Source organism: Heptranchias perlo, unplaced genomic scaffold (genome assembly GCF_035084215.1).
Source record: "Heptranchias perlo isolate sHepPer1 unplaced genomic scaffold, sHepPer1.hap1 HAP1_SCAFFOLD_47, whole genome shotgun sequence".
Taxonomy (NCBI): domain Eukaryota; kingdom Metazoa; phylum Chordata; class Chondrichthyes; order Hexanchiformes; family Hexanchidae; genus Heptranchias; species Heptranchias perlo.
The window spans coordinates 7,883,586-7,909,637 of record NW_027139484.1 but is presented as its reverse complement, the minus strand read 5'-3'; the positions used below and the strand labels follow the sequence as shown (position 1 = coordinate 7,909,637).

Here is a 26,052-nt window from a genome sequence, read left to right as displayed (position 1 = left end):
CCTGTCTGTACATTGACCCAGTGTCCCACTGCAGCCCAGACTGAGCCCCACCCTGGGCCCTTCCTGTCTGTACATTGACCCAGTGTCCCACTGCAGCCCAGACTGAGCCCCACCCTGGGCCCTTCCTGTCTGTACATTGACCCAGTGCCCCACTGCAGCCCAGACTGAGCCCCACCCTGGGCCCTTCCTCTCTGTACATTGACCCAGTGTCCCACTGCAGCCCAGACTGAGCCCCACCCTGGGCCCTTCCTGTCTGTGCATTGACCCAGTGCCCCATTGGGGACCATCCAGCCCCGGATATCCGGCAGAATCAGCGCTGGGGGACCGGGTGACTGAGTCTCGTGACCCTGTCGCTGGGCCTCTGACGTCACAATGGGAGACGACGCTCGCTCAGCTCGAGCTGGAAACCATTAAAGGGCCGTTAGGATTTAAACCTGGAGCGCGGCCGGTTAAAGGGGAGGGACAGAGAATCGGCCAAAAATGTTCATATAATGAGACCAGGAATGGTTTCAATTGAAATGTTCATATAATGTGACCAGTAATGGTTATTAATTGAAATGTTCATATAATGAGACCAGGAATGGTTATAAATTGAAATGTTCACATTTCCACACTTAGTCCGGGTCTGGATTCCCGCAGTGACTCCAGGTGTCTCTTTCCGTTTGGACTGAACAGATTCCCCCTCAGACTGAAACAGATTAAAGATTAAACAGGAAATAAACAGATTGAACAACAGTGGAAATAACAGGGAGACTGGGGTTAATATTTCAATAATAATTACAGAGAAATATTACCCATAAAAGGGACTGAATCCCACTGATATTTTATTTATTACATTAAACATTAACACTAATACTCACCAGATCCGCTCCAGACTCCTGCGGGTCAGTATGAGGGAGCGGAGAGCGGGGACAGATCGGTCTGTGAAGGAGTTTGATCCCAGGTTCAGATCCGTCAGTGACCGGTTTGTACTGAGAGCGGAGACGAGATCCTCGGTACAAGAATCTGTGAGACCGACATCATCCAGACTGGGGATGAGAGAGAGAGAATTAACAGCAATCAGGGTAATTCCCCAGTGTTTATTAATAACACTATTACTGATAATAATAATAATAATGTACATTATTAGTAACACTTAATTTTACTAATAATAATGTTTAATGTTAGACAGCCAGTTATTATAAACACAATCTCACACAATCTGATACTTACCGCAGTTCCTGTATTTTACAGTCCGGGTTCCTCAGAGCCGTAAACAGTAGTTTCATTCCTGAATCTCCCAGTTTATTATTACCCAGGTTCAGAACCGTCAGTGACCGGTTTGTACAGAGAGCGGAGGAGAGATCATCGGCACAAGAAGCTGTGAGACCGTTGTACCATAACCTAGAGATCAGAGTGAGGAGAGAGACGAGCAGAGATAACAGGAATCAGAGTAAATTCCCAGTATTTATTTGTATTATTATTACTTATACTGACCTTAATGTACAGTGTTAGACATCCAGTTATTACAAACACAATCTCACACAGTCTGATACTTACTCCAGTGTCTGTATTTTACAGTCCGGGTTCCTCAGAGCCGCAGACAATAGTTTCACTCCTGAATCTTCCAGTTGATTTCCTGCCAGTCTAAACACAAACATACAGAGAGTGAGAAACAAACTGAATCCAATCCCCGATCTGACACAATTTCTCTCTGATTTTTCAGTGTTTCCTGTAGTATCTTCAGGAAATTAATAACTAGATTTCCCTGTCGCTGACAATGAATCTTACTCTGTCCAACGCCCCATATATTCAGGGACTGTCAGTAAATATATTTATTAAATAAAGTGCTGTCTGTGTGAAGCCTTCAAATGTCCCTCAGTCCGGTCTCATTCCCTGATGATCAGAATCACCCTCCTGGAGGTCCCGTCATGTTTGGGGAAATTGTCTCATTTCTGCTGATTCTTAAATCCCAGATTTTATGGGAATGGGGCAATTTTCCTGAATTAAATGATAAAGTGGTGATTACCTGTACTTTATGCAGTATTATATTAATCTGTTTCATACCTCGGGGTGAGTTATATTGTGAAACGGCACTAAAGGCTGCTGTAAAATCCATCCCCCAGGATTTTATGTAACAAGGAGAGTTTATTCTGTCCTGTTACTAGTTTTAAATGTCCCTGTACTTCTAGTTTATCGGGGAGGGGAGTCTCTCACTTTATTCCCATTAAATTCTCTCCACATTTATTTCAGGCGCAACGTTCCCGACAGTTTATGGGGATTTTTCTGAAGTTCCCTCCCCGAGCGGGGCCTCACACACAGGGGGCAGATTATGGGAAATTCCCGGGTTCACTGCCCCCTGGTTAACCCAGGAGCCTCCCGCTGTGTGTGAGGCCCCACCGCTGGCCGGTGTGTGTCTGTACTCCTGGCCTAATACCCCACAACCCGTTAGATTGGAACCTTTTCAAAGGCAGATTTTAGTTCCCAAATCTCACTGAAGTGTCGGCCTGGATTAATGAGCGAGGGGCCTGAATCCACGACCTTCTGACTCAGAGGCACGAGTGCTGCCAGCTGGGTGAAGAGATGATGGATGTATTGGAGAGTGTGAAGGGCTGTGTCATTGATGAGTTAAGATAACGGACCGTCGTCCTGCGGGGAAAGCTCAGCTCGCCCACTGGCGGTTGACTGCCCGAAAGCTGTGTTTTGCTGTTTGTTACTGAATGTTTGGTGTTTCTGCTTCCCTCTCCAACACACGTTGACAGTCCGGTGACTGTCACTTGCCCCCACACCTCGGTAAGAGGGTGGGATGCTCCGACACACAGACTGCTGCAATTAGTGTCGATCTACTTGTAAGTAACAGTGAGAAGGAGCCTCTTCAATGGACGCATCTCAGTCAGTGAGAAAAACAACAATAAATATCATTTATTACAATTAAATTATCAGACTCTTTCAGTGACCTGTATTTACTGATCGGATAAAAATTGTGAAATCCCGAATTGTTCACAAGGATCCATTTTAGATTCTCCAGTCCTGAGGGAATTACTAACCGATCCTCTTATCATTTGTCATATTTGTGTTGAATCTGTTTCTCTCTGGTTTAACTGAACTGTTTGTTTCCCTTCATTTCGGATCAGCAATACAATCCGTGATTGTTCTACAATTGGCCTGACAGTTAGAGACAAATAATCATTCACCTCAACACCTGGCATTTGTGCAGTACGGATCTCAGCCGCTGGAGTCCTTCACACCGAATGGAGCAGCTCCCCAGATTGAGGTGTTTTATTGTATCACAGAGTCCAATGACATGAGACAGAACGGCACAGTCAATCGGGGTCAGTCCCAATCCATGAAATGTAAGTATTTCCACAGATCCCACTGTGACCCGAGCCAGTGTTTGATTCTGAGACTCAAACAGGTAGTGGAATGTGTTCAGGAGGTTCCTTTTCCCAGTTTCACGCTCTGTCTTTCCAATCTGTCCTTCAACCTTCTCCTTCACCCAGTCAATCACTCCGCAGATCGTTTGATGAAGAAATGGACCCAGAAACTCCTCCAGGGGCCGAGCTGACTGTGAGGAGGAGAGACCAACAACAAAACGGAGAAATATCTCAAATCGCCCATCATCCTTGCTGTGGGCTTCACTGAGGAGTTTCCGGATGTCCCCTGGATCTGCAGTCAGGAATTGTGCGAGTGCGGCCACAAACTCTTGGATGGTGAGGTGCGGGAATGTGTAAACCACACTCTGGGCAGAATCATCTCTCTCCAAAAGTTCCATCATGAACCCAGACAGGAACTGGGAAGGTTGCAGATTGTACTTGATCAAATCTCCATTTCTAAACACAATCTTCTTCTCGGAGACTCCAGTGAAGGCCATCTCACCGATCTTCAGTAATACATCACGGGGGGATTCAATCTCTCGGCCATGGTTTTTCAGAATGTTGTAAATATAGTAGGAATATAGTTGGGTGATGGTCTTGGGAACTTGCTGCTGTTTCCTGTCTCTTTGTGTGAAGAAGGGACCCAGTGACAGACCGAGGATCCAGCAGTAGGAAGGGTTGTAACACATGGTGTACAGGATCTCGTTCTCCTCCACATGTTTGAAAACAGCTGCTGCCACAGACTGATCTTCAAAAAAATTGTTGAAATATTCCTTCCGTTCTTCACCAACAAATCCCACGATTTCAGCCCAGACACTGATCTCAGCCTTTTCCAATAAATGTAATGCAGTGGGGCGGCTGGTCACCAGCACTGAACATCCTGGGAGCAGCTTGTACTGTGTTAAACTGTACACAATTTCAGACACTTCACACCAGTCTTCAGGATCTGTGCACATGTAATCAGCCTCTGTATTTCTCCGATTGTCAGCAAAATCGATACTGTCCTTGAATTCATCTAAACCATCGAATATAAACAGTAATCCCTCTGGGTTCTTCCAGAGCTCTCCCAGAATATTCCCAAAGTAAGGAAACAAATCTAGTATCAGATTCCTCAGGTTTATTCTACAGTTAATGGCGTTCAAATCCCGGAATTTAAAACTGAAAACAAATTGAAAGTGTGGGTATATTTTCACAGTGGCCCAGTCATAAACAATCTTTTGAACCATTGTTGTTTTTCCAATCCCCGCGACTCCGCTCACTGCTGCTGAACTCCCAGATTTGGATTTTCTCTTGGAAAAGCTGCTCTGGAACAATTGATCAGTTCGGATTTTTTCCAGTTCTCTCCGGAGATGTTTCTCTCTCCACTCTTCATGCTCTCGGCCTCTTGCCAGCAGTTCATGTTCTACAAGTGTCCGATCTCGAATAGTAGAAATGACCGTTAGTTCAGTGTATAGAGTGACCAGCTGGAAAATCTTAACCTTCTCCTTTATTCGGATCGTGTTCACTCTCAGTGTTTCAGTTTGGACCCGGAGTGTTTCCTTGTGTTTCTGTTGAACATCTTCAATTAGAACAGACAGAAAGTGATTCTTAATGTGAGTTGTATAGGCATAAAACCAAATTCTCAATATCACTTTACTATTCAGTAAATGTTCCGAGATTGAATTCCCAGCTTCAATAGAGGTGCGAGCAGGAAATTAAACTGAGTTACTGAAAACCTCGCTTGAAAGTGAATGATGGCGGAGAGAAGTTTCAAATCCTCACATGATTCTAATATTTACTGAACATGGAGATTTCTGTGAAAGTGATATTTTCCCTCTGATGATTAATACTATCAACCCTGGAATGAACCATGGACATCTCATTAAAATCCAAATGTGATTCTGGTTATACGAAACTGGAGGTTCTAGTGGATTATCCTATGAAACCATCAGAGGTGCTAACCTTCTGCGGAAATGGGAAATATGTTATTGTGTGCATTGGGAGAGGGATTGACTGTGAGTTGACAGAAGTTCCACTGTTATTGTATCAGACCTCGGGCAGGTTATCTGTGATATTGTGGGCACTGGGTGAGGGACGGACTGTGAATGGACAGAAGTTCCACTGTTATTGTATCAGACCTCGGGCAGGTTATCTGGGATATTGTGGGCACTGGGAGAGGGACAGACTGTGAATGGACAGAAGTGCCACTGTTATTGTATCAGACCTCGGGCAGGTTACCTGGGGCATTGTGTGCACTGGGAGAGGGACAGACCGTGAATGGACAGAATTTCCACTGTTATTGTATCAGACCTCGGGCAGGTTATCTGGGGTATTGTGTGCACTGGGAGAGCGAAAGATTGAATGGACAGGAGTTAAGTTGCTGTTGTTTTTGGACTCGGTTGGGTTATCTGGGATATTACGTGCATTTCTATCGTCACCTGATCACAGGTAAAGGTTACTGCCATTCTGAAGTTACAGAGGGGAATCAGAAAGATGAATTAAGGTATTAGGAGTTTAGTTTGAAGGAATGGTGAGAGTGTTAGATGTATTTTGTTTGGGCAAGAAACTTCTGAATTGAAATGTTTTAATGGAATTCCCAACATTCGTAAGTACAAAAGAACATAAGAAATAGAAGGAGGAGTAGGCCATACGGTCCCTCGAGCCTGCTCCGCCATTCAATCAGATCATGGCTGATCTACCTCAAATCCACTTTCCCGCCCAATTCCCTTATCCACTGATTCCCTTCGTGTCCAAAAATCTATCGATCACAGTCTTGAATATACTGAATGGAAACAGGAAACAGGCTCACAAACAACAAAATAATTAATAAGGGAGAAGGGAAGTCAGGGTAGTTTTCTCACACAAAGGGCCAGAGAAACTTGGGAAGGATACTAAAAGGGCAGTGTAAGTGGGGTCAAGAGAAAAGTTGTACGTGTTTCTGTGGATACACTGTGAGGAGGGGTAGTTGGTGTCATCTCTCTTAGGGACATGCTTATTTGGGCCAAATGGCCTTTTGCTGTCTCTAATCATTCTCCTGTTATATTGTGTTTCAGAAATTGTGAACAATTTTTTAGCAGTTTTACACCTACATTGAATGTGTTTTTCGAACAGTCCTTTCATATCACCGATTAGAATTAGAATTACTGCCCACATCACTCAGTGTGATGGTGGAGCAGAAAACATTCACAGTTCATTTCAACTGTTCTCCGAATAATTATACTCCGTTATTTCATTTTGGTCTGAATTTCTTATAATGCAGGTTTGGGAAATTACAAATCTGTTTCCATTATTCATTGCATTGGGTCTAAAAAGACCCCTGAGTTAAACTACTATTCTTTGAGCAGAATAAGGTTCTCACTTTCTCTGCCATTCGGAAGTTAACCCATAACTTCCGAATTACCCTGAATATTGTCTTTCCCTCCACGGATTAATGATCCATTGTGTTAACATCTTCTGAGATGAGATCGAGCACTTTGACGTCTCATTCTGTGCTGTGAAATGATAATATTTTAATATTTCGCATTTATCCAACTCTTTCCCTCTAGTTGATGGTGGGCAGATTTATGGGGGTGGGGGGGGTGGATGGGGGTGGCGCCTGGTAACCCTTAACATCTGGCTCAAGGCACTGCTCATTAAATTTGAGCCCAGAGCATCTGTGCGGTGCATACGCATAGTGTGTGGGATTCACAGTGCACAAAGGTTCCTGCCAGGTAAGTATGAGGATTCACAGTGTATCAGGAACCTGCCAGGCGTGTATGGGGATTGACAGTGTATCCGGATCCTGTCAGGTGGTAATGGGGATTCACAGTGTATCAGGATCATACCAGGTGTGTATCGGGATTCAGTGTATAAGGATCGTGCCAGGTGTGTATGGGGATTCACAGTTTATCAGGATCCTGCCAGGTGTGTATGAGGATTCACAGTGTATCAGGATCCTGCCAGGTATGTATGGTGATTCACAGTGTATCAGGATCCTGTCAGCTCTGTCTGGGTATTGAAAGTGTATCCGGATCCTGCCAGGTGTGTATGGGGATTCAGTGTATCAGGATCCTGCCAGGTGTGTGTGGGGATTCACCGTGTATCAGGATCCTGCCAGGTGTGTGTGGGGATTCACCGTGTATCAGGATCCTGCCAGGTGTGTGTGGGGATTCACCGTGTATCAGGATCCTGCCAGGTGTGTATGGGGATTCACAGTGTATCAGGATCCTGTCGGGTGTGTATGGGGATTGACAGTGTATCAGGATCCTGCCAGGTGTGTATGGGGATTCACAGTGTATCAGGATCCTGCCAGGTGTGTATGGGGATTCACAGTGTATCGGGATCCTGCCAGGTGTATATGGGGATTCACAGTGTATCGGGATCCTGCCAGGTGTGTATGGGGATTCACAGTGTATCAGGATCCTGCCAGGTGTGTATGGGGATTCACAGTGTATCAGGATCCTGCCAGGTGTGTATGGGGATTCACAGTGTATCAGGATCCTGCCAGGTGTGTGTGGGGATTCACAGTGTATCAGGATCCTGCCAGGTGTGTGTGGGGATTCACAGTGTATCAGGATCCTGCCAGGTGTGTATGGGGATTCACAGTGTATCAGGATCCTGGCAGGTGTGTCTGGGGATTCACAGTGTATCAGGATCCTGGCAGGTGTGTATGGGCATTCAGAGTGTATCAGGATACTGCCAGGTGTGTATGGGGATTCACAGTGTATCAGGATCCTGGCAGGTCTGTATGGGGATTCACAGTGTATCAGGATCCTGGCAGGTGTGTATGGGGATTCACAGTGTATCAGGATCCTGGCAGGTGTGTATGGGGATTCACAGTTTATCAGGATCCTGCCAGGTATGAACGCTTTTTCACAACTTTTAAGCCTGGATTAACTGGAGTAATAAAACATCTGCAAATTTACAAATAATTGAGAACTGCGAATAGGAATGGATCGCGCAGACAATTCAAAGATTATTCGCAAATCAAAATCTAACTTTATTCTGTTTCCTCCACCCTTTGAACTTGATTCCAAGATTCTGACAATCTCTAAACAAAAAACTACAGTCAAACATTCTGATTCTCAGAAGTGAAATAAACGGTTTGAAATCTCCATTTCATCACTTACCTTTCAGGTGACTGGGTATTTCAGATAAACCTCGTCCGATGTTCATATAATCAAATGGATCAGGACCTGTTTAAATCAATGAGCTTTCGTAAAATCTGATCTGTGTAATATTATAGTAAATTCTGCAGTGTTTCAATCTGAAATTGAATTCAGTGTGTGATTTTAACGTACCAAGTTCCTGAATCTCTTTCAGTATTTTGACAAACTTTGGTATTCTGTGCATTTTCACAAAGGATTCCCACATCACCCTTCGGGCCCGGGAGCCTTTCTCCATCACCAGATTGAGGAGAAGTTTGGAACTGTCTGCCCTGTTTCCCTTCTCCGCGAGCTCAGTGGCTTTCTGTAAAGAATAATAATGAATATATTGAGGAGTGGAGTGAAAGACAAAGACTGAGAATGAGAAGGAAAGGAGCTGCTCCGTGATGGGATCGCCCAGTTTATATTGAGTGGAGTGGAGTGAAAGACAAAGACTGAGAATGAGAAGGAAAGGAGCTGCTCCGTGATGGGATCTCACAGTTTATATTGAGTGGAGTGGAGTGAAAGACAAAGACTGAGAATGAGAAGGAAAGGAGCTGCTCCATGATGGGATCTCCCAGATTATATTGAGTGGAGTGGAGTGAAAGACAAAGACTGAGAATGAGAAGGAAAGGAGCTGCTCCGTGATGGGATCTCACAGTTTATATTGAGGAGTGGAGTGAAAGACAAAGACTGAGAATGAGAAGGAGCGGAGCTGCTCCGTGATGGGATCTCACAGTTTATATTGAGTGGAGTGAAAGACAAAGACTGAGAATGAAAAGGAGCGGAGCTGCTCCGTGATGGGATCTCCCAGTTTATAAAGAACACAGAAAGTAATCACAGGGCCGGGTATTGATCAATTCTGAACATGGGCAGAATATTCTGTTAACACCTTGATTCAGTCATTATGGGAATGAAATGTGATGAAACTATAATGTAAATGAGAAATATTGTTCTCAGAGAGTGAGGAATCACTGAGAACCTGCAATAGTTTTAATGGGACTTGTTTTCTCTGTCCTTCAGTGTCCAACATGACATCAGATTACTGATTGACAATATGATACTCCTGTTACTCGCACTTACCTCCTACTCTCACAAATTATTGATTTGTCTAAAAATAAAACAGCAGCGAATCAGAGCTGAAGTGACAGGGAAGGGACGATTCTAAAGTGAGGAAATCAGCTGGAAAACTGTCTGAGAAATTACCACTCTTGATTTACCAGTGAGGACAGCCGACCAATAATAATAACGGTGCTAAATATCCGTCACTTTTCTGTAAGTAATTAAATGTCTGACACCCAGTTTTCTGCACATCCACTGCCGGTATGAAACCTCGGTAACCGGGAGCACATATCCAGCAATGGGGCTCGTGCAGCCAAGACTGTCATCAGTAACAATGTATATTTATATAATGCCTTTAATGTAGAAAGACGTCCCAACACTGGACCACTACTGCTTGGGTGATGATGAGATGCACAAGATGTCAGAGCCAGAGCAATAGAGAATTCTAGGGGGCAGGAGGGCTGTAAGGCTGGAGGAAGTCACAGAGTTTGGGTGGGACGAGGCCATGGTGTGGCTTAAACAGGAGGATGGGAATTAAAAACTGACGGCATTCGAAAACTGTGAGGCAGCAGGTGAGTGAGCACAGGAGTGAGAGGTGAGTGGGATGGAGGAGGGACAGGGTACAGGCAGCAGCGTTTGGGATGAGCTGAAGTTTACCGAAGGCAGAGGACGGGAAGCCAGCCAGGAAAGCATTGGAATAGTTGAGTCCGGAGGAAATTTCCTCCAATTAAATATTGGAAAGACCAAATCCATCCCTTTTCACCTACAGACTCCACTATTCCAATGGTCTCCTGGCCGGCACTCCATCTTCCACCATCCATAAAATTGAGCTCACCCAAAACGCTGTTGCCTGTATCCTAACTACACCAAGTCCCATCACCCACTGTGCTCGCTGACCTACATTAGCTCCCGGTCCGGGAACACCTCTATTTTAAAATACTCATCGATGTTTTCAAATCCCTCATCATTCGCTCCTCCCTGTCTCTGTAACCTCCTCCAGCCCGACAACCCTCCGACATCTCTGCACTCCTCCAAGTTTTGCCTATTGCGCATCCCCGATGGAAATCGCTCCACCATTGGCAGCTGTGAGTCAGCTGCCTAGGCCCTAACCTCGAATTCCCTCCCTAAACCTCTCCACCTCACGCTCCTTTCCTTCAAAGAAACTCCTTATAACCTACCTCTTTGACCGAGCTCTCCTAATAACTGTTCACGTGGCTCGGAGTCAAAATTTATTTGATAATTGCTCCTATGAAGCGCCTTGGGATGTTTTACTATGTTAAAGGCACGATGTAAATGCAAGTTGATGTTACCCTGTCCTTTCTCTGTACAGATACTGACCATTCCGCTGGGTATTTCTATCTCATCCAATCATTGGTTCAGATTCAGAATATTTGTAATTTCATCCATTTCTCCTCTGTTTGGCCTGTTTCTGTTCTGTAACATTCTATGATTCGAAGATGTGATATTCTGTCAGTTCTGTTATGTTATGTTTAAATAATCCAAACTCATTCTGTGTCCATCCCACTTACGTGATACTCTTGTCCACTGAAATGTTTCTCATACGTTAATACGAAGTTGACGCCCTCCACTCCCTCTTCAATCGCCTGTTCCAGTCTGTCCCGGTAGAATTTCGTCAACTGGAACAGCTGGTAATCGTCGCACTTTGTCAGGAGCTCAGTGATTGCAGTGTTCGGATCTGTGAACAAAAATGGGGAAAACTAAACACATTATCGACTTTCTATCCGGGCGGCGACATTTCCTCTTAAACCAAACAGCTGAAGCCTCCTGTGAGGCACATTATCAAACACCTTCTGAAAACCCATATACACCGCATGTGCTACATTCCATCGTTCCGTACAGTCAATTCTTAAAAAAATGGTGTTTAAATATGTGAAACACGACTTGTCTATAGTGAATCTGTTCCAGCCTCCCGATCATCCCCTGTATCTCTAATTCGATCTGGAATTATAGATTCGAGGAGTTTGCCCACCACTGACGTACACTAATTGATCTCCAGTTACCTGGTTTACCTTGTCTCCCTCTTGAACAGATACACTACTTTGTCTCTTTCTAATCTATCAGCACAGTTTTTATATGCAAAGTCTCCTCCCTGACTTCATTTCACCGCATTCGTTGTGGGTCCAGTGGCTGCTCCACTTTGGCTATTCTTCTCAGATGCAAATCCTTCACTAGTTATCTCTAACTCTAGTCCCACATCCTCCTCCATTACACCCACATTCCCACTAACACCAGTGTTAGAATCTTCATTAATCTCCCCTCAAAATGTTATAACCAGGAAGATTTTGCTCTGAGTCCCGTGTAAACATAAACCATATGGTCTCATATCTCCTGGACCATATCTCTTATGCTTCTGACTTTCCAAATGTGTTTGGAATGATTTGTACATTCACAGACACAACATTTAAAACGAACTCTGATTTATGGGGAATTTTAAACAGTATTCGTTTTTTCCCTGACATCAATAAGCTTATCTCTCATTACTTCTAAGTCCCCTTCCTTTATTCTGCTAATATCTTTTCATTATTTCTTAAATCTTCTATTTCTGCTCCAACAGTCCATTTAGAGGAGGATGTGGGACCAGAGTTAGAGATAATTAGTGAAGGATTTGCATCTGAGAAGAATAGCCAAAGTGGAGAAGCCACTGGACCCACAACGAATGCGGTGAAATGAAGTCAGGGAGGAGACTTAACTCACTCTACTCCCCAAGACCGTGAATCCTTCCCTCCTGCTCCAGCCCAAGAACCACACATTGACCTGCCTCATATTTCCCTCCTTAAGTGGCCGAGTGTAAAACAATCCGGAGATCACCACCTGGAGGTCTTATCTTATATCTAGAGCCTCGGTCCTAATATTCCCTCTATAAACGTATTTCTATCCGTGTAATTGGTTCCGACCATGACTATCCACTGCTCTCCTTTCCTTCAGAGATGGTCCCACCTGTTCCAGGATGTTCTTCTTTCTGGCACCAGGGTGGTAACTTACTATTTGGGACCTGCTCAGGGCTGCAGAAGAGTCTGTATATTCCCCTGACTATAGAATCTCCCACCACTATCACTCTCCTATTCCTGTGCCCCGCCTGCCTCTTACCCCCACCCCACTCGGGGTGTCCCCCAGCTCCCCGTTCTCACACTTACTCAGGAAGACAATCCTCTCAGCCACTGTCTCTATCCACCTTACAGTCCCCAACACCAGGTACCAATTGGACAGTTCCAGTAATCACAAGATCCCTCCACCTGTGACTGCACTGTCCCTCTAGATGGTCACTCACTTCCCTCTATCTACACAGTATCTGTGATGTTACCTCTTCTTGTGTGAGCTGCAGGTTCCTGCTCGTGATCTGGACCCCTTGTCAGGACAGAAATTATATTTTGATGAATTTTCTGAACCTACCTGTGTCCATTTGCATTCTTGTTGAAGATGTTGGATCTTTTCCCCTGTTTGGACTTTCAGCCATGGTGGTGACAAACGTTCCTAGATTCTGATGCTCTGTAATAAATATAATATTAACAGGAGGGTTAGACAGAAATATTAAAATGAGCAGGAGCGCGTTCCCTTGTTAAACATGAAACCAAGTCCCTCCTCCCCCATCAGTACAACAGCCGTTAGTTCTGGGATCGAGCATATCTCGATTGTTATGATCAACGCTCTACATCAGGTGGGACACAGACAGCTGCCCAGTGAAATCCAGTGAGTCCTGCTGATCTCCACAACCCAGTTCCCGTCGGTCGAGACTCTGCACCGGGAGCGCCCATTGGTAAGATTTGCTCACACAGTGCCAGCAGAACCAGCCTTATAGCTGAGGTAGTGAATAATCTGAAAGGAAATATGGAGCAGCATCATCATTGATGAATTAAATGGTCCTTCATTCGGTTTTACATTCTGGCGCTATTATATTATTTTATTCACAGAAGTGTTTAATATTTTTGATTTGTTCAGTATTGATAGTAAATCCTCGTACTTTATGAATTTGATATCTATCCACATATATAATATATAGCTGGGTTTAATTCCTCTGGTCACTGTGGGCAGCGATATTGTCCGTGTGTTAATGGAGATGTGTCCTGGTTGGTGCTTCTATTAGAATATATTTACCACATCACTCATGTTGTCAGCACATGACAATTGAGCACTGCAGGAAGTGAGGAGATTTACCACTGTTCTAATATTAACACGAAGGAGCACTGTAGGAGGTGAGGAGATTTACCACTGTTCTAATATTAACACTAATGAGCACTGTAGGAGGTGAGGAGATTTACCACTGTTCTAATATTAACACTAATGAGCACTGTAGGAGGTGAGGAGATTTACCACTGTTCTAATATTAACACTAATGAGCACTGTAGGAGGTGAGGAGATTTACCACTGTTCTAATATTAACACTAATGAGCACTGTAGGAGGTGAGGAGATTTACCACTGTTCTAATATTAACACTAATGAGCACTGTAGGAGGTGAGGAGATTTACCACTGTTCTAATATTAACACGAAGGAGCACTGTAGGAGGTGAGGAGATTTACCACTGTTCTAATATTAACACGAAGGAGCACTGTAGGAGGTGAGGAGATTTACCACTGTTCTAATATTAACACTAATGAGCAGTGCAGGAGGTGAGGAGATTTACCACTGTTCTAATATTAACACTAATGAGCACTGTAGGAGGTGAGGAGATTTACCACTGTTCTAATATTAACACTAATGAGCAGTGCAGGAGGTGAGGAGATTTACCACTGTTCTAATATTAATACTGATGTATAATGTTATGAATCGTGTAACTTTAAACCGTTAGGTGATGCACATCATTCATATTTGGAATCTCATTAAGGGTTTCACAATCTCAGAAAACACCATGAATATATGAGATAGATTTGACTGCTGTTTTACAATCTGAATTCTCCTCTTGTGTTTGTGTTTCGAACAGAATTCGTGGCGGGGGCTGAAGATGGTGTCTTCATTCTTCCCAATGTTTAATTGGAGAAGTTATTGAACTCGTCTAAGACTGGATCTCGGACTGGCAGCGTAACAGAGCAGAGGGAGTAGAGGGGTCGAGAGAGGTGGTGGAGTGGTAGAGCGGAGTGTTCTCTGTATACCTGTGAAAGCTGATTCGGATAATGTCTCCAAGGGGCAGTATATAGATGAGAAATAGGAGGGGGTGAGGTTAGATCCACGGGGGGATTCCAGAGGTAACAGTGCGGGGGTGGGAAGAGAAGCCATTGGTGATGATTCTCCTGATACGACTGGACAAGTAAAAGTGGAACCAAGTGAGGGCAGTCCCACTGAGCTGGACAACGGAGGAGAGGCTTTGGAGGAGGATAAAGTGATCGACCATGTCAAAGGCTGCAGAGGTGGTGAAGAATGAGGAGGGATAGTTTACCATGTTCACAGAAGGTGTTATTTGTGACATTGAGTATTTCCACTTCAGTGCTGTAACAGGAGGGGAAACCCGATTGGAGAGATTCAAACATGAAGTTGTGAGAAAGATGGGCAGAAATTCTGAAGGCGACAAAAGATTGAGAGGAAAGGAAGGCTGGCAGTAGGGATACACGTGTCTAACTATTCACCCACTTGTCTATCTGGGCGCCTCTCATTGATCAAGCCCTCTCCTCTGTAATACAAAAGTCTCATTTGTGGTTTAATCTTAACGAACAAGTTAAACTCAGTCAACTTTTCCATAACATTCCACGCTCTGGCTGGGATACTGGAATCTCGCAGTTTCACCGGAGGAGTTCGCTTGTTCCAAGATACAGAATTAGAGAAAAGATTCCAAAATTCCCTTTTTGCAAAACTGATTCATAAAATGCAGCCTCGTCACTTCCCTTTATTACATAGAATCACACAAGTGGACAGCACAGAAATAGGCCATTCGGATCAACTGGTCGAGGCAGGTGTTGATGCTTCACTTGAGCCTCCTCCAACCACACTTCATCAAACCTGATCAACATATCCTTCCATCCCTCGTGTTTATCGAGTTTCAAACTTCAAAGCATCTTTTCTTTGTAGTGAGGCTTTGTAATCTGGAGATTGCCTTCTCACCGACCCTGTACAGTTCACGTGTTGTTGTTTGTCCATCCCACAAAGTCAAACTGACACCGACACCCCACTGACCCGGCCCCGCACCCACACCCCGCTGACCCGGCCCCACACCCACACCCCACCGACCCGGCCCCACACCCACACCTCACTGACCCGGCCCCACACCCACACCCCACTGACAGTGGACGAGAGGTTACACTCCAATTTTAATACCTGAATTGTGTATTCTGATGTGTAACAGGAAGTGAATGTGACAGGAGACGAGTGAAGCATTAATTGTGACACGTAGGGCAAATGAGCGTTAGAAATAAGACTTTTAATTCGTTACTAGAGCATCTCGATGGCCTTGTTCAAACTGACAGGTGAACTGGAATGTGTTCTCGCTGTTTTTGAAACAGGCCAGAATGGGAGGCGGACATGTGTGAATGTTCACTATAATACCAGCAGTGCTGGGAGGACTGAATAACTCGTAGAATAATTTTCTCAGTTAAAATAGTATTCAAACAGGAGTTGTTTGTTTTAGAAAAGTATTATTAAACCATGGCAACAGGAAGTCTTATGAATTATACATATCTACACAACCTACTGCTGGATTATAATCTCATTTTTCTGATAATACAAACTCTTTAAAATTTTTATCGTATCCAGATGTCCCAACTCCTGGTATGCCAAATATATAGAGAGGAGTTTACACTGAAAGTTTCATGGTCTGAATATATCGATCGTTTACACTGAATGTTTCATTGTCTGAATATATCGATAGGAGTTTACACTGAATATATTCAGACCATGAAACATTCAGTGCAAACTCCTATCGATATATTCAGTCCATGAAACAATCGATAGGAGTTTACACTGAATGTTTCATGGTCTGAATAGAGAGATAGGAGTTTACACTGAATGTTTCATGGTCTGAATATATCGATAGGAGTTTACACTGAATGTTTCATGGTCTGAATAGAGAGATAGGAGTTTACACTGAATGTTTCATGGTCTGAATATATCGATAGGAGTTTACACTGAATGTTTCATGGTCTGAATATATCGATAGGAGTTTAAACTGAATGTTTCATGGTCTGAATATATCGATAGGAGTTTACACTGAATGTTTCATGGTCTGAATATACAGATAGGAGTTTACACTGAATGTTTCATGGTCTGAATATATCGATAGGAGTTTACACTGAATGTTTCATGGTCTGAATATATCGATAGGAGTTTACACTGAATGTTTCATGGTCTGAATATATCGATAGGAGTTTACACTGAATGTTTCATGGTCTGAATATATAGATAGGAGTTTACACTGAATGTTTCATGGTCTGAATATATCGATAGGAGTTTACACTGAATGTTTCATGGTCTGAATATATCGATAGGAGTTTACACTGAATGTTTCATGGTCTGAATATATCGATAGGAGTTTAAACTGAATGTTTCATGGTCTGAATATACAGATAGGAGTTTAAACTGAATGTTTCATGGTCTGAATATACAGATAGGAGTTTAAACTGAATGTTTCATGGTCTGAATATACAGATAGGAGTTTAAACTGAATGTTTCATGGTCTGAATATACAGATAGGAGTTTACACTGAATGTTTCATGGTCTGAATATATCGATAGGAGTTTACACTGAATGTTTCATGGTCTGAATATATAGATAGGAGTTTACACTGAATGTTTCATGGTCTGAATATATCGATAGGAGTTTACACTGAATGTTTCATGGTCTGAATATATCGATAGGAGTTTACACTGAATGTTTCATGGTCTGAATATATCGATAGGAGTTTACACTGAATGTTTCATGGTCTGAATATATCGATAGGAGTTTACACTGAATGTTTCATGGTCTGAATATACAGATAGGAGTTTAAACTGAATGTTTCATGGTCTGAATATACAGATAGGAGTTTAAACTGAATGTTTCATGGTCTGAATATACAGATAGGAGTTTGAACTGAATGTTTCATGGTCTGAATATACAGATAGGAGTTTAAACTGAATGTTTCATGGTCTGAATATACAGATAGGAGTTTACACAATGCTCATCCGCTTCATTCCTGACAGTATTAATATTCCCGGGGTTCATTACTCAGACTATTAATGCTCCTCCGCTCCATTCCTGACAGTATTAATAATCACAGGCTTCATTACTCACGCTGTTAGTACTCCTCTGCTCCATTCTAGACAGTATTAATAATCCCGGGCTTCATTACTCAGACTATTAATGCTCCTCCACTCCATTCCTGACAGTATTAATAATCCCGGGTTTCATTACTCAGACTATTAATACTCCGCCGCTACATTCCAGACAGTATTAATAGTCCCACGCTTCATTACTCACGTTGTTAGTACTCCTCCGCTCCATTCCAGACAGTATTAATATTCCCTTCCCACACCCACCGTCCGCTGGGGCCGCAGACAACGGCGAAGGTGGACTCTCAGGCCGCCCGGCCCGCTCCTCCTCCTCTGCTTCCACCACCCCCGGGCCCTTCAACCCCCGCTCCTCCTCCTCCTCCTCTTGGCCGCCCTCCGCCTGCCGCTCATCCTTCTCCTCTGCGCCGCCCGCACTCTGCCTCTGCCTCTTCCTCCACCACCGCCACATTGCCGACTCTCGGGCGGACGCTCCACCAGCCCCGCGCGGCCGCCCGCTCCCAACAAGAGCCCTCCACCGTGAGTCTGCAAAAGCGTCAGTGCGCCTGCGTCAAACGCAGCCCCGCCCCTGAAAAACGGACGGTGAGTGACAGCCCCGCCCACTCCATCACCACGGCAGCTGATTGGTTGGTTGACTGACTGACAGGGAGGCGGTGACCCCGCCCTCGCCTCCCCGGCAGCCGCTCGGTGAGTGACAGCGAGGCCCAGGCCCGTCCCCTGTTACCCTGACAACCAAAGTGATTGACGGAGAGGGCGCTTCCAGGGACTGGGAATCATGGGTCAGAGAATCATTGTATTGTCAGGGGGGTGGAGTACAGGGGTGAGGAAGTCTGACTGTAATTGTACAGGGACTTGGTGAGAGCTCACCTGGAGTACAGGGGTGAGAAAGTCTGACTGTAATTGTACAGGGACTTGGTGAGAGCTCACCTGGAGTACAGGGGTGAGAAAGTCTGACTGTAATTGTACAGGGACTTGGTGAGAGCTCACCTGGAGTACAGGGGTGAGGAAGTCTGACTGTAATTGTACAGGGACTTGGTGAGAGCTCACCTGGAGTACAGGGGTGAGGAAGTCTGACTGTAATTGTACAGGGACTTGGTGAGAGCTCACCTGGAGTACAGGGGTGAGGAAGTCTGACTGTAATTGTACAGGGACTTGGTGAGAGCTCACCTGGAGTACAGGGGTGAGGAAGTCTGACTGTAATTGTACAGGGACTTGGTGAGAGCTCACCTGGAGTACAGGGGTGAGGAAGTCTGACTGTAATTGTACAGGGACTTGGTGAGAGCTCACCTGGAGTACAGGGGTGAGGAAGTCTGACTGTAATTGGACAGGGACTTGGTGAGAGCTCACCTGGAGTACAGGAGTGAGGAAGTCTGACTGTAATTGTACAGGGACTTGGTGAGACCTCACCTGGAGTACAGGGGTGAGGAAGTCTGACTGTAATTGGACAGGGACTTGGTGAGAGCTCACCTGGAGTACAGGGGTGAGGAAGTCTGACTGTAATTGGACAGGGACTTGGTGAGAGCTCACCTGGAGTACAGGGGTGAGGAAGTCTGACTGTAATTGGACAGGGACATGGTGAGAGCTCACCTGGAGTACAGGTGTGAGGAAGTCTGACTGTAATTGTATTGGGACTTGGTGAGAGCTCACCTGGAGTACAGGGGTGAGGAAGTCTGACTGTAATTGGACAGGGACATGGTGAGAGCTCACCTGGAGTACAGGTGTGAGGAAGTCTGACTGTAATTGTATTGGGACTTGGTGAGAGCTCACCTGGAGTACAGGGGTGAGGAAGTCTGACAGTAATTGTATTGGGACTTGGTGAGACCTCACCTGGAGTACAGGGGTGAGGAAGTCTGACTGTAATTGGACAGGGACATGGTGAGAGCTCACCTGGAGTACAGGTGTGAGGAAGTCTGACTGTAATTGGACAGGGACTTGGTGAGAGCTCACCTGGAGTACAGGTGTGAGGAAGTCTGACTGTAATTGGACAGGGACTTGGTGAGAGCTCACCTGGAGTACAGGGGTGAGGAAGTCTGACTGTAATTGTACAGGGACTTGGTGAGAGCTCACCTGGAGTACAGGGGTGAGGAAGTCTGACTGTAATTGGACAGGGACTTGGTGAGAGCTCACCTGGAGTACAGGGGTGAGGAAGTCTGACTGTAATTGGACAGGGACTTGGTGAGAGCTCACCTGGAGTACAGGTGTGAGGAAGTCTGACTGTAATTGGACAGGGACATGGTGAGAGCTCACCTGGAGTACAGGTGTGAGGAAGTCTGACTGTAATTGTATTGGGACTTGGTGAGAGCTCACCTGGAGTACAGGGGTGAGGAAGTCTGACTGTAATTGTACAGGGACTTGGTGAGAGCTCACCTGGAGTACAGGGGTGAGGAAGTCTGACTGTAATTGGACAGGGACATGGTGAGAGCTCACCTGGAGTACAGGTGTGAGGAAGTCTGACTGTAATTGTATTGGGACTTGGTGAGAGCTCACCTGGAGTACAGGGGTGAGGAAGTCTGACTGTAATTGGACAGGGACATGGTGAGAGCTCACCTGGAGTACAGGTGTGAGGAAGTCTGACTGTAATTGTATTGGGACTTGGTGAGAGCTCACCTGGAGTACAGGGGTGAGGAAGTCTGACAGTAATTGTATTGGGACTTGGTGAGACCTCACCTGGAGTACAGGGGTGAGGAAGTCTGACTGTAATTGGACAGGGACATGGTGAGAGTTCACCTGGAGTACAGGTGTGAGGAAGTCTGACTGTAATTGGACAGGGACTTGGTGAGAGCTCACCTGGAGTACAGGTGTGAGGAAGTCTGACTGTAATTGGACAGGGACTTGGTGAGAGCTCACCTGGAGTACAGGGGTGAGGAAGTCTGACTGTAATTGTAAAGGGACTTGGTGAGAGCTCACCTGGAGTACAGGGGTGAGGAAGTCTGACTGTAATTGGACAGGGACTTGGTGAGAGCTCACCTGGAGTACAGGGGTGAGGAAGTCTGACTGTAATTGGACAGGGACTTGGTGAGAGCTCACCTGGAGGACAGGGGTGAGGAAGTCTGACTGTAATTGTACAGGGACTTGGTGAGAGCTCACCTGGAGTACAGGGGTGAGGAAGTCTGACTGTAATTGGACAGGGACTTGGTGAGAGCTCACCTGAAGTACAGGGGTGAGGAAGTCTGACTGTAATTGTACAGGGACTTGGTGAGAGCTCACCTGGAGTACAGGGGTGAGGAAGTCTGACTGTAATTGGACAGGGACTTGGTGAGAGCTCACCTGGAGTACAGGGGTGAGGAAGTCTGACTGTAATTGGACAGGGACTTGGTGAGAGCTCACCTGGAGTACAGGTGTGAGGAAGTCTGACTGTAATTGGACAGGGACTTGGTGAGAGCTCACCTGGTGTACAGGGGTGAGGAAGTCTGACTGTAATTGGACAGGGACTTGGTGAGAGCTCACCTGGAGGACAGGGGTGAGGAAGTCTGACTGTAATTGGACAGGGACTTGGTGAGAGCTCACCTGGAGTACAGGAGTGAGGAAGTCTGACTGTAATTGTACAGGGACTTGGTGAGAGCTCACCTGGAGTACAGGGGTGAGGAAGTCTGACTGTAATTGTACAGGGACTTGGTGAGAGCTCACCTGGAGTACAGGGGTGAGGAAGTCTGACTGTAATTGTACAGGGACTTGGTGAGAGCTCACCTGGAGTACAGGGGTGAGGAAGTCTGACTGTAATTGTACAGGGACTTGGTGAGAGCTCACCTGGAGTACAGGGGTGAGGAAGTCTGACTGTAATTGTACAGGGACTTGGTGAGACCTCACCTGGAGTACAGGGGTGAGGAAGTCTGACTGTAATTGTACAGGGACTTGGTGAGAGCTCACCTGGAGTACAGGGGTGAGGAAGTCTGACTGTAATTGTACAGGGACATGGTGAGAGCTCACCTGGAGTACATGGGTGAGGAAGTCTGACTGTAATTGGACAGGGACTTGGTGAGAGCTCACCTGGAGTACAGGGGTGAGGAAGTCTGACTGTAATTGTACAGGGACTTGGTGAGAGCTCACCTGGAGTACAGGGGTGAGGAAGTCTGACTGTAATTGTACAGGGACTTGGTGAGAGCTCACCTGGAGTACAGGGGTGAGGAAGTCTGACTGTAATTGGACAGGGACTTGGTGAGAGCTCACCTGGAGTACAGGGGTGAGGAAGTCTGACTGTAATTGGACAGGGACATGGTGAGAGCTCACCTGGAGTACAGGGGTGAGGAAGTCTGACTGTAATTGTACAGGGACTTGGTGAGAGCTCACCTGGAGTACAGGGGTGAGGAAGTCTGACTGTAATTGGACAGGGACATGGTGAGAGCTCACCTGGAGTACAGGGGTGAGGAAGTCTGACTGTAATTGGACAGGGACTTGGTGAGAGCTCACCTGGAGTACAGGGGTGAGGAAGTCTGACTGTAATTGGACAGGGACATGGTGAGAGCTCACCTGGAGTACAGGGGTGAGGAAGTCTGACTGTAATTGTACAGGGACATGGTGAGAGCTCACCTGGAGTACAGGGGTGAGGAAGTCTGACTGTAATTGTACAGGGACTTGGTGAGAGCTCACCTGGAGTACAGGGGTGAGGAAGTCTGACTGTAATTGTACAGGGACATGGTGAGAGCTCACCTGGAGTACAGGGGTGAGGAAGTCTGACTGTAATTGGACAGGGACTTGGTGAGAGCTCACCTGGAGTACAGGGGTGAGGAAGTCTGACTGTAATTGTACAGGGACATGGTGAGAGCTCACCTGGAGTACAGGGGTGAGGAAGTCTGACTGTAATTGGACAGGGACTTGGTGAGAGCTCACCTGGAGTACAGGGGTGAGGAAGTCTGACTGTAATTGTACAGGGACTTGGTGAGAGCTCACCTGGAGTACAGGGGTGAGGAAGTCTGACTGTAATTGTACAGGGACTTGGTGAGAGCTCACCTGGAGTACAGGGGTGAGGAAGTCTGACTGTAATTGTACAGGGACTTGGTGAGAGCTCACCTGGGGTACAGGAGTGAGGAAGTCTGACTGTAATTGGACAGGGACTTGGTGAGAGCTCACCTGGAGTACAGGGGTGAGGAAGTCTGACTGTAATTGGACAGGGACTTGGTGAGAGCTCACCTGGAGTACAGGGGTGAGGAAGTCTGGCTGTAATTGGACAGGGACTTGGTGAGAGCTCACCTGGAGTACAGGGGTGAGGAAGTCTGACTGTAATTGTACAGGGACTTGGTGAGAGCTCACCTGGAGTACAGGGGTGAGGAAGTCTGACTGTAATTGGACAGGGACTTGGTGAGAGCTCACCTGGAGTACAGGAGTGAGGAAGTCTGACTGTAATTGTACAGGGACTTGGTGAGAGCTCACCTGGAGTACAGGGGTGAGGAAGTCTGACTGTAATTGGACAGGGACTTGGTGAGAGCTCACCTGGAGTACAGGGGTGAGGAAGTCTGGCTGTAATTGTAAAGGGACTTGGTGAGAGCTCACCTGGAGGACAGGGGTGAGGAAGTCTGACTGTAATTGTACAGGGACTTGGTGAGAGCTCACCTGGAGTACAGGGGTGAGGAAGTCTGACTGTAATTGTACAGGGACTTGGTGAGAGCTCACCTCGAGTACAGGAGTGAGGAAGTCTGACTGTAATTGTACAGGGACTTGGTGAGAGCTCACCTGGAGTACAGGGGTGAGGAAGTCTGACTGTAATTGTACAGGGACTTGGTGAGAGCTCACCTGGAGTACAGGGGTGAGGAAGTCTGGCTGTAATTGGACAGGGACTTGGTGAGAGCTCAGCTGGAGTACAGGGGTGAGGAAGTCTGACTGTAATTGGACAGGGACTTGGTGAGAGCTCACCTGGAGTACAGGGGTGAGGAAGTCTGACTGTAATTGTACAGGGACTTGGTGAGAGCTCACCTGGAGTACAGGGGTGAGGAAGTCTGACTGTAATTGGACAGGGACTTGGTGAGAGCTCACCTGGAGTACAGGGGTGAGGAAGTCTGACTGTAATTGTACAGGGACTTGGTGAGAGCTCACCTGGAGTACAGGGGTGAGGAAGTCTGACTGTAATTGGACAGGGACATGGTGAGAGCTCACCTGGAGTACAGGGGTGAGGAAGTCTGACTGTAATTGTACAGGGACTTGGTGAGAGCTCACCTGGAGTACAGGGGTGAGGAAGTCTGACTGTAATTGGACAGGGACATGGTGAGAGCTCACCTGGAGTACAGGGGTGAGGAAGTCTGACTGTAATTGTACAGGGACTTGGTGAGAGCTCACCTGGAGTACAGGGGTGAGGAAGTCTGACTGTAATTGTACAGGGACTTGGTGAGAGCTCACCTGGAGTACAGGGGTGAGGAAGTCTGACTGTAATTGGACAGGGACTTGGTGAGAGCTCACCTGGAGTACAGGGGTGAGGAAGTCTGACTGTAATTGTACAGGGACTTGGTGAGAGCTCACCTGGAGTACAGGGGACAGTTCTGGTCTCCTTATCTGAAGAAGGATATACTCGCCTTACATGCAGTGCAACAAAAGTTCACTGTATAATTCCTGGGATGAGAGGGTTGTCCTATGAGGAGAGGTTGAGTAGAATGGGCCGATACTGTCTGGAGTTTAGAAGAATGAGAGGTGATCTCATTGGAACAAATGAGATTCTGAGGGGTTTTTACAGGGTCGATGCGGAGAGGATGTTTCCCCTGGCTGGATAATCTAGAACAAGGAGGCATCGTCTCAGGATACGGGGTTGGAAATTCAGGACTGAGATGAGGAAGAATTTCTTCACTCAGAGGGTTGTGAATCTTTTGAATTCTCTACCCCAGAGGGCTGTGGATGCTGAGTCATTGAGTATATTCAAGACTGAGATCGATAGATTTTTGGACTCTTAGGGAAATTGAGGGATATGGGCAGAAAAGTGGAGTTGAGGTCGAAGATCAGCCATGATCTGATTGAATGGCAGAGCAAGCTCGAGGGGCCGTGAGGCCGACTTCTGCTCCTATTTCTTATGTTCTTGTAGATCTCACAGGACCGTAAAATGATTGACTAACCGACCATAGAATCTGAAATCACAGGATGATGGATCACATATCACAGAATCATATCGAATCTTAATCATAGAGATTTACGGCCCAGAAGGTTGCCATTCGGCCCATCGTGCCTGCGCTGGCCGAAAATGAGCTATCCAGCCTGATCCACTATCACTGAAAGTGTTAATACTCCCCACTCCATTACTGACAGTATCAATACTCCCTGTTCCATCACTGACAGTTTTAATACTCCAACGCTCCATTCCTGGCGGTATTAATAATACCCCACTTTATTACTGACGGTATTAATAATCTCATGCTCCATTACCGAGGGAATTAAGACTTCACAGCTCGAATCCTGACAGTATTAATACTCCCCATTCGATTCCTGACAGTCGTGATAATCCGCTGCTAAATCAGACTGTATTAACACACTGACAAAATGAATACGCCTCAGCTCCATTCCTTACAGTATTAATATTAAAGTGAAGAAATGTTGACGGTTTGAATACTCCCCCTCTCCATTCCTGACGGTATTGATCTTCCCCGCTCCATTCCATAAGGTAGTAATACGCCCCAACTCCATTTCTGACGGTATTAATACTCCTTCACTCGATTTCTGACGGTATTAATACTCCTTCACTCGATTTCTGACGGTATTAATACTCCTTCACTCGATTTCTGACGGTATTAATACTCCTTCACTCGATTTCTGACGGTATTAATACTCCTTCACTCGATTTCTGACGGTATTAATACTCCTTCACTCGATTTCTGACGGTATTAATACTCCTTCACTCGATTTCTGACGGTATTAATACTCCTTCACTCGATTTCTGATGGTATTAATACTCCCTCGCTCGATTTCTGACTGTATTAATTCCACCCACTCCATTCCTGAGAGCATTAATACTCTCCATCACTGACTGTATTAATAAAGATGTGGAGATGCCGGTGATGGACTGAGGAAGGAGGAAGCCTCCGAAAGCTTGTGAATTTAAAATAAAATTGCTGGACTATAACTTGGTGTTGTAAAATTGTTTACAATTGTATTAATAAAATCAAATATCACATGTCACAGAACCACATACCATCTCAGAATCATAGAAATTTATGACCCAGGAGGCCATTCTGCCCATCGTGCCTGTAGCTGAAAATGATCCACCCAGGTGACTGACATCACGCGCACTCCCGGCTCGCGCGGTTTCGGTTTAACGGCCGCGCAGTTTTAAAATCAGCCGTCTCGTGATCGGGGCCGCACCGCCCCCCTCGCGGTCAATTCATCGAGCTCGGGGCGGGGGCCGAGCCCCGATTGG

At 45.9% G+C, this 26,052-nt stretch overlaps 1 protein-coding gene across 3 annotated transcripts; it reads right to left on the bottom strand.

The window, feature by feature from the left end:
- On the bottom strand, positions 1-25,991 carry LOC137313337 (NACHT, LRR and PYD domains-containing protein 3-like). 3 transcript variants are annotated; one of them, XM_067979458.1, is made up of 10 exons: positions 17,976-18,267; positions 12,929-13,024; positions 11,047-11,213; positions 8,612-8,780; positions 8,441-8,506; positions 3,174-4,911; positions 1,540-1,626; positions 1,213-1,383; positions 861-1,028; positions 1-688 (listed from the first exon to the last, which is right to left on the bottom strand). In XM_067979458.1, the coding sequence occupies exons 1-10, from the start codon at positions 18,175-18,177 to the stop codon at positions 601-603; spliced, it is 2,952 nt and encodes a 983-aa protein (XP_067835559.1). In that variant the 5' UTR covers positions 18,178-18,267; the 3' UTR covers positions 1-600. The 3 variants fall into 3 exon arrangements, with proteins under 3 accessions (XP_067835559.1, XP_067835561.1, XP_067835560.1); XM_067979460.1 differs by lacking the exon at positions 17,976-18,267 and adding an exon at positions 25,828-25,991 and having other exon boundaries at positions 3-688; XM_067979459.1 differs by having other exon boundaries at positions 3-688; positions 17,917-18,066.
- Positions 25,992-26,052: the final 61 nt, after the last annotated feature.

Excerpts from the sequence above, each read along its gene's own strand:
- LOC137313337 (XM_067979458.1), bottom strand. The coding sequence starts at position 18,177 with ATGTGGCGGTGGTGGAGGAAGAGGCAGAGGCAGAGTGCGGGCGGCGCA. Across the intron at positions 13,025-17,975 it reads GTCTGCGGCCCCAGCGGACG|AGCATCAGAATCTAGGAACG; the intron begins GTGGGTGTGGGA and ends TATTTATTACAG. Across the intron at positions 11,214-12,928 it reads AAGAATGCAAATGGACACAG|ATCCGAACACTGCAATCACT; the intron begins GTAGGTTCAGAA and ends TTTTGTTCACAG.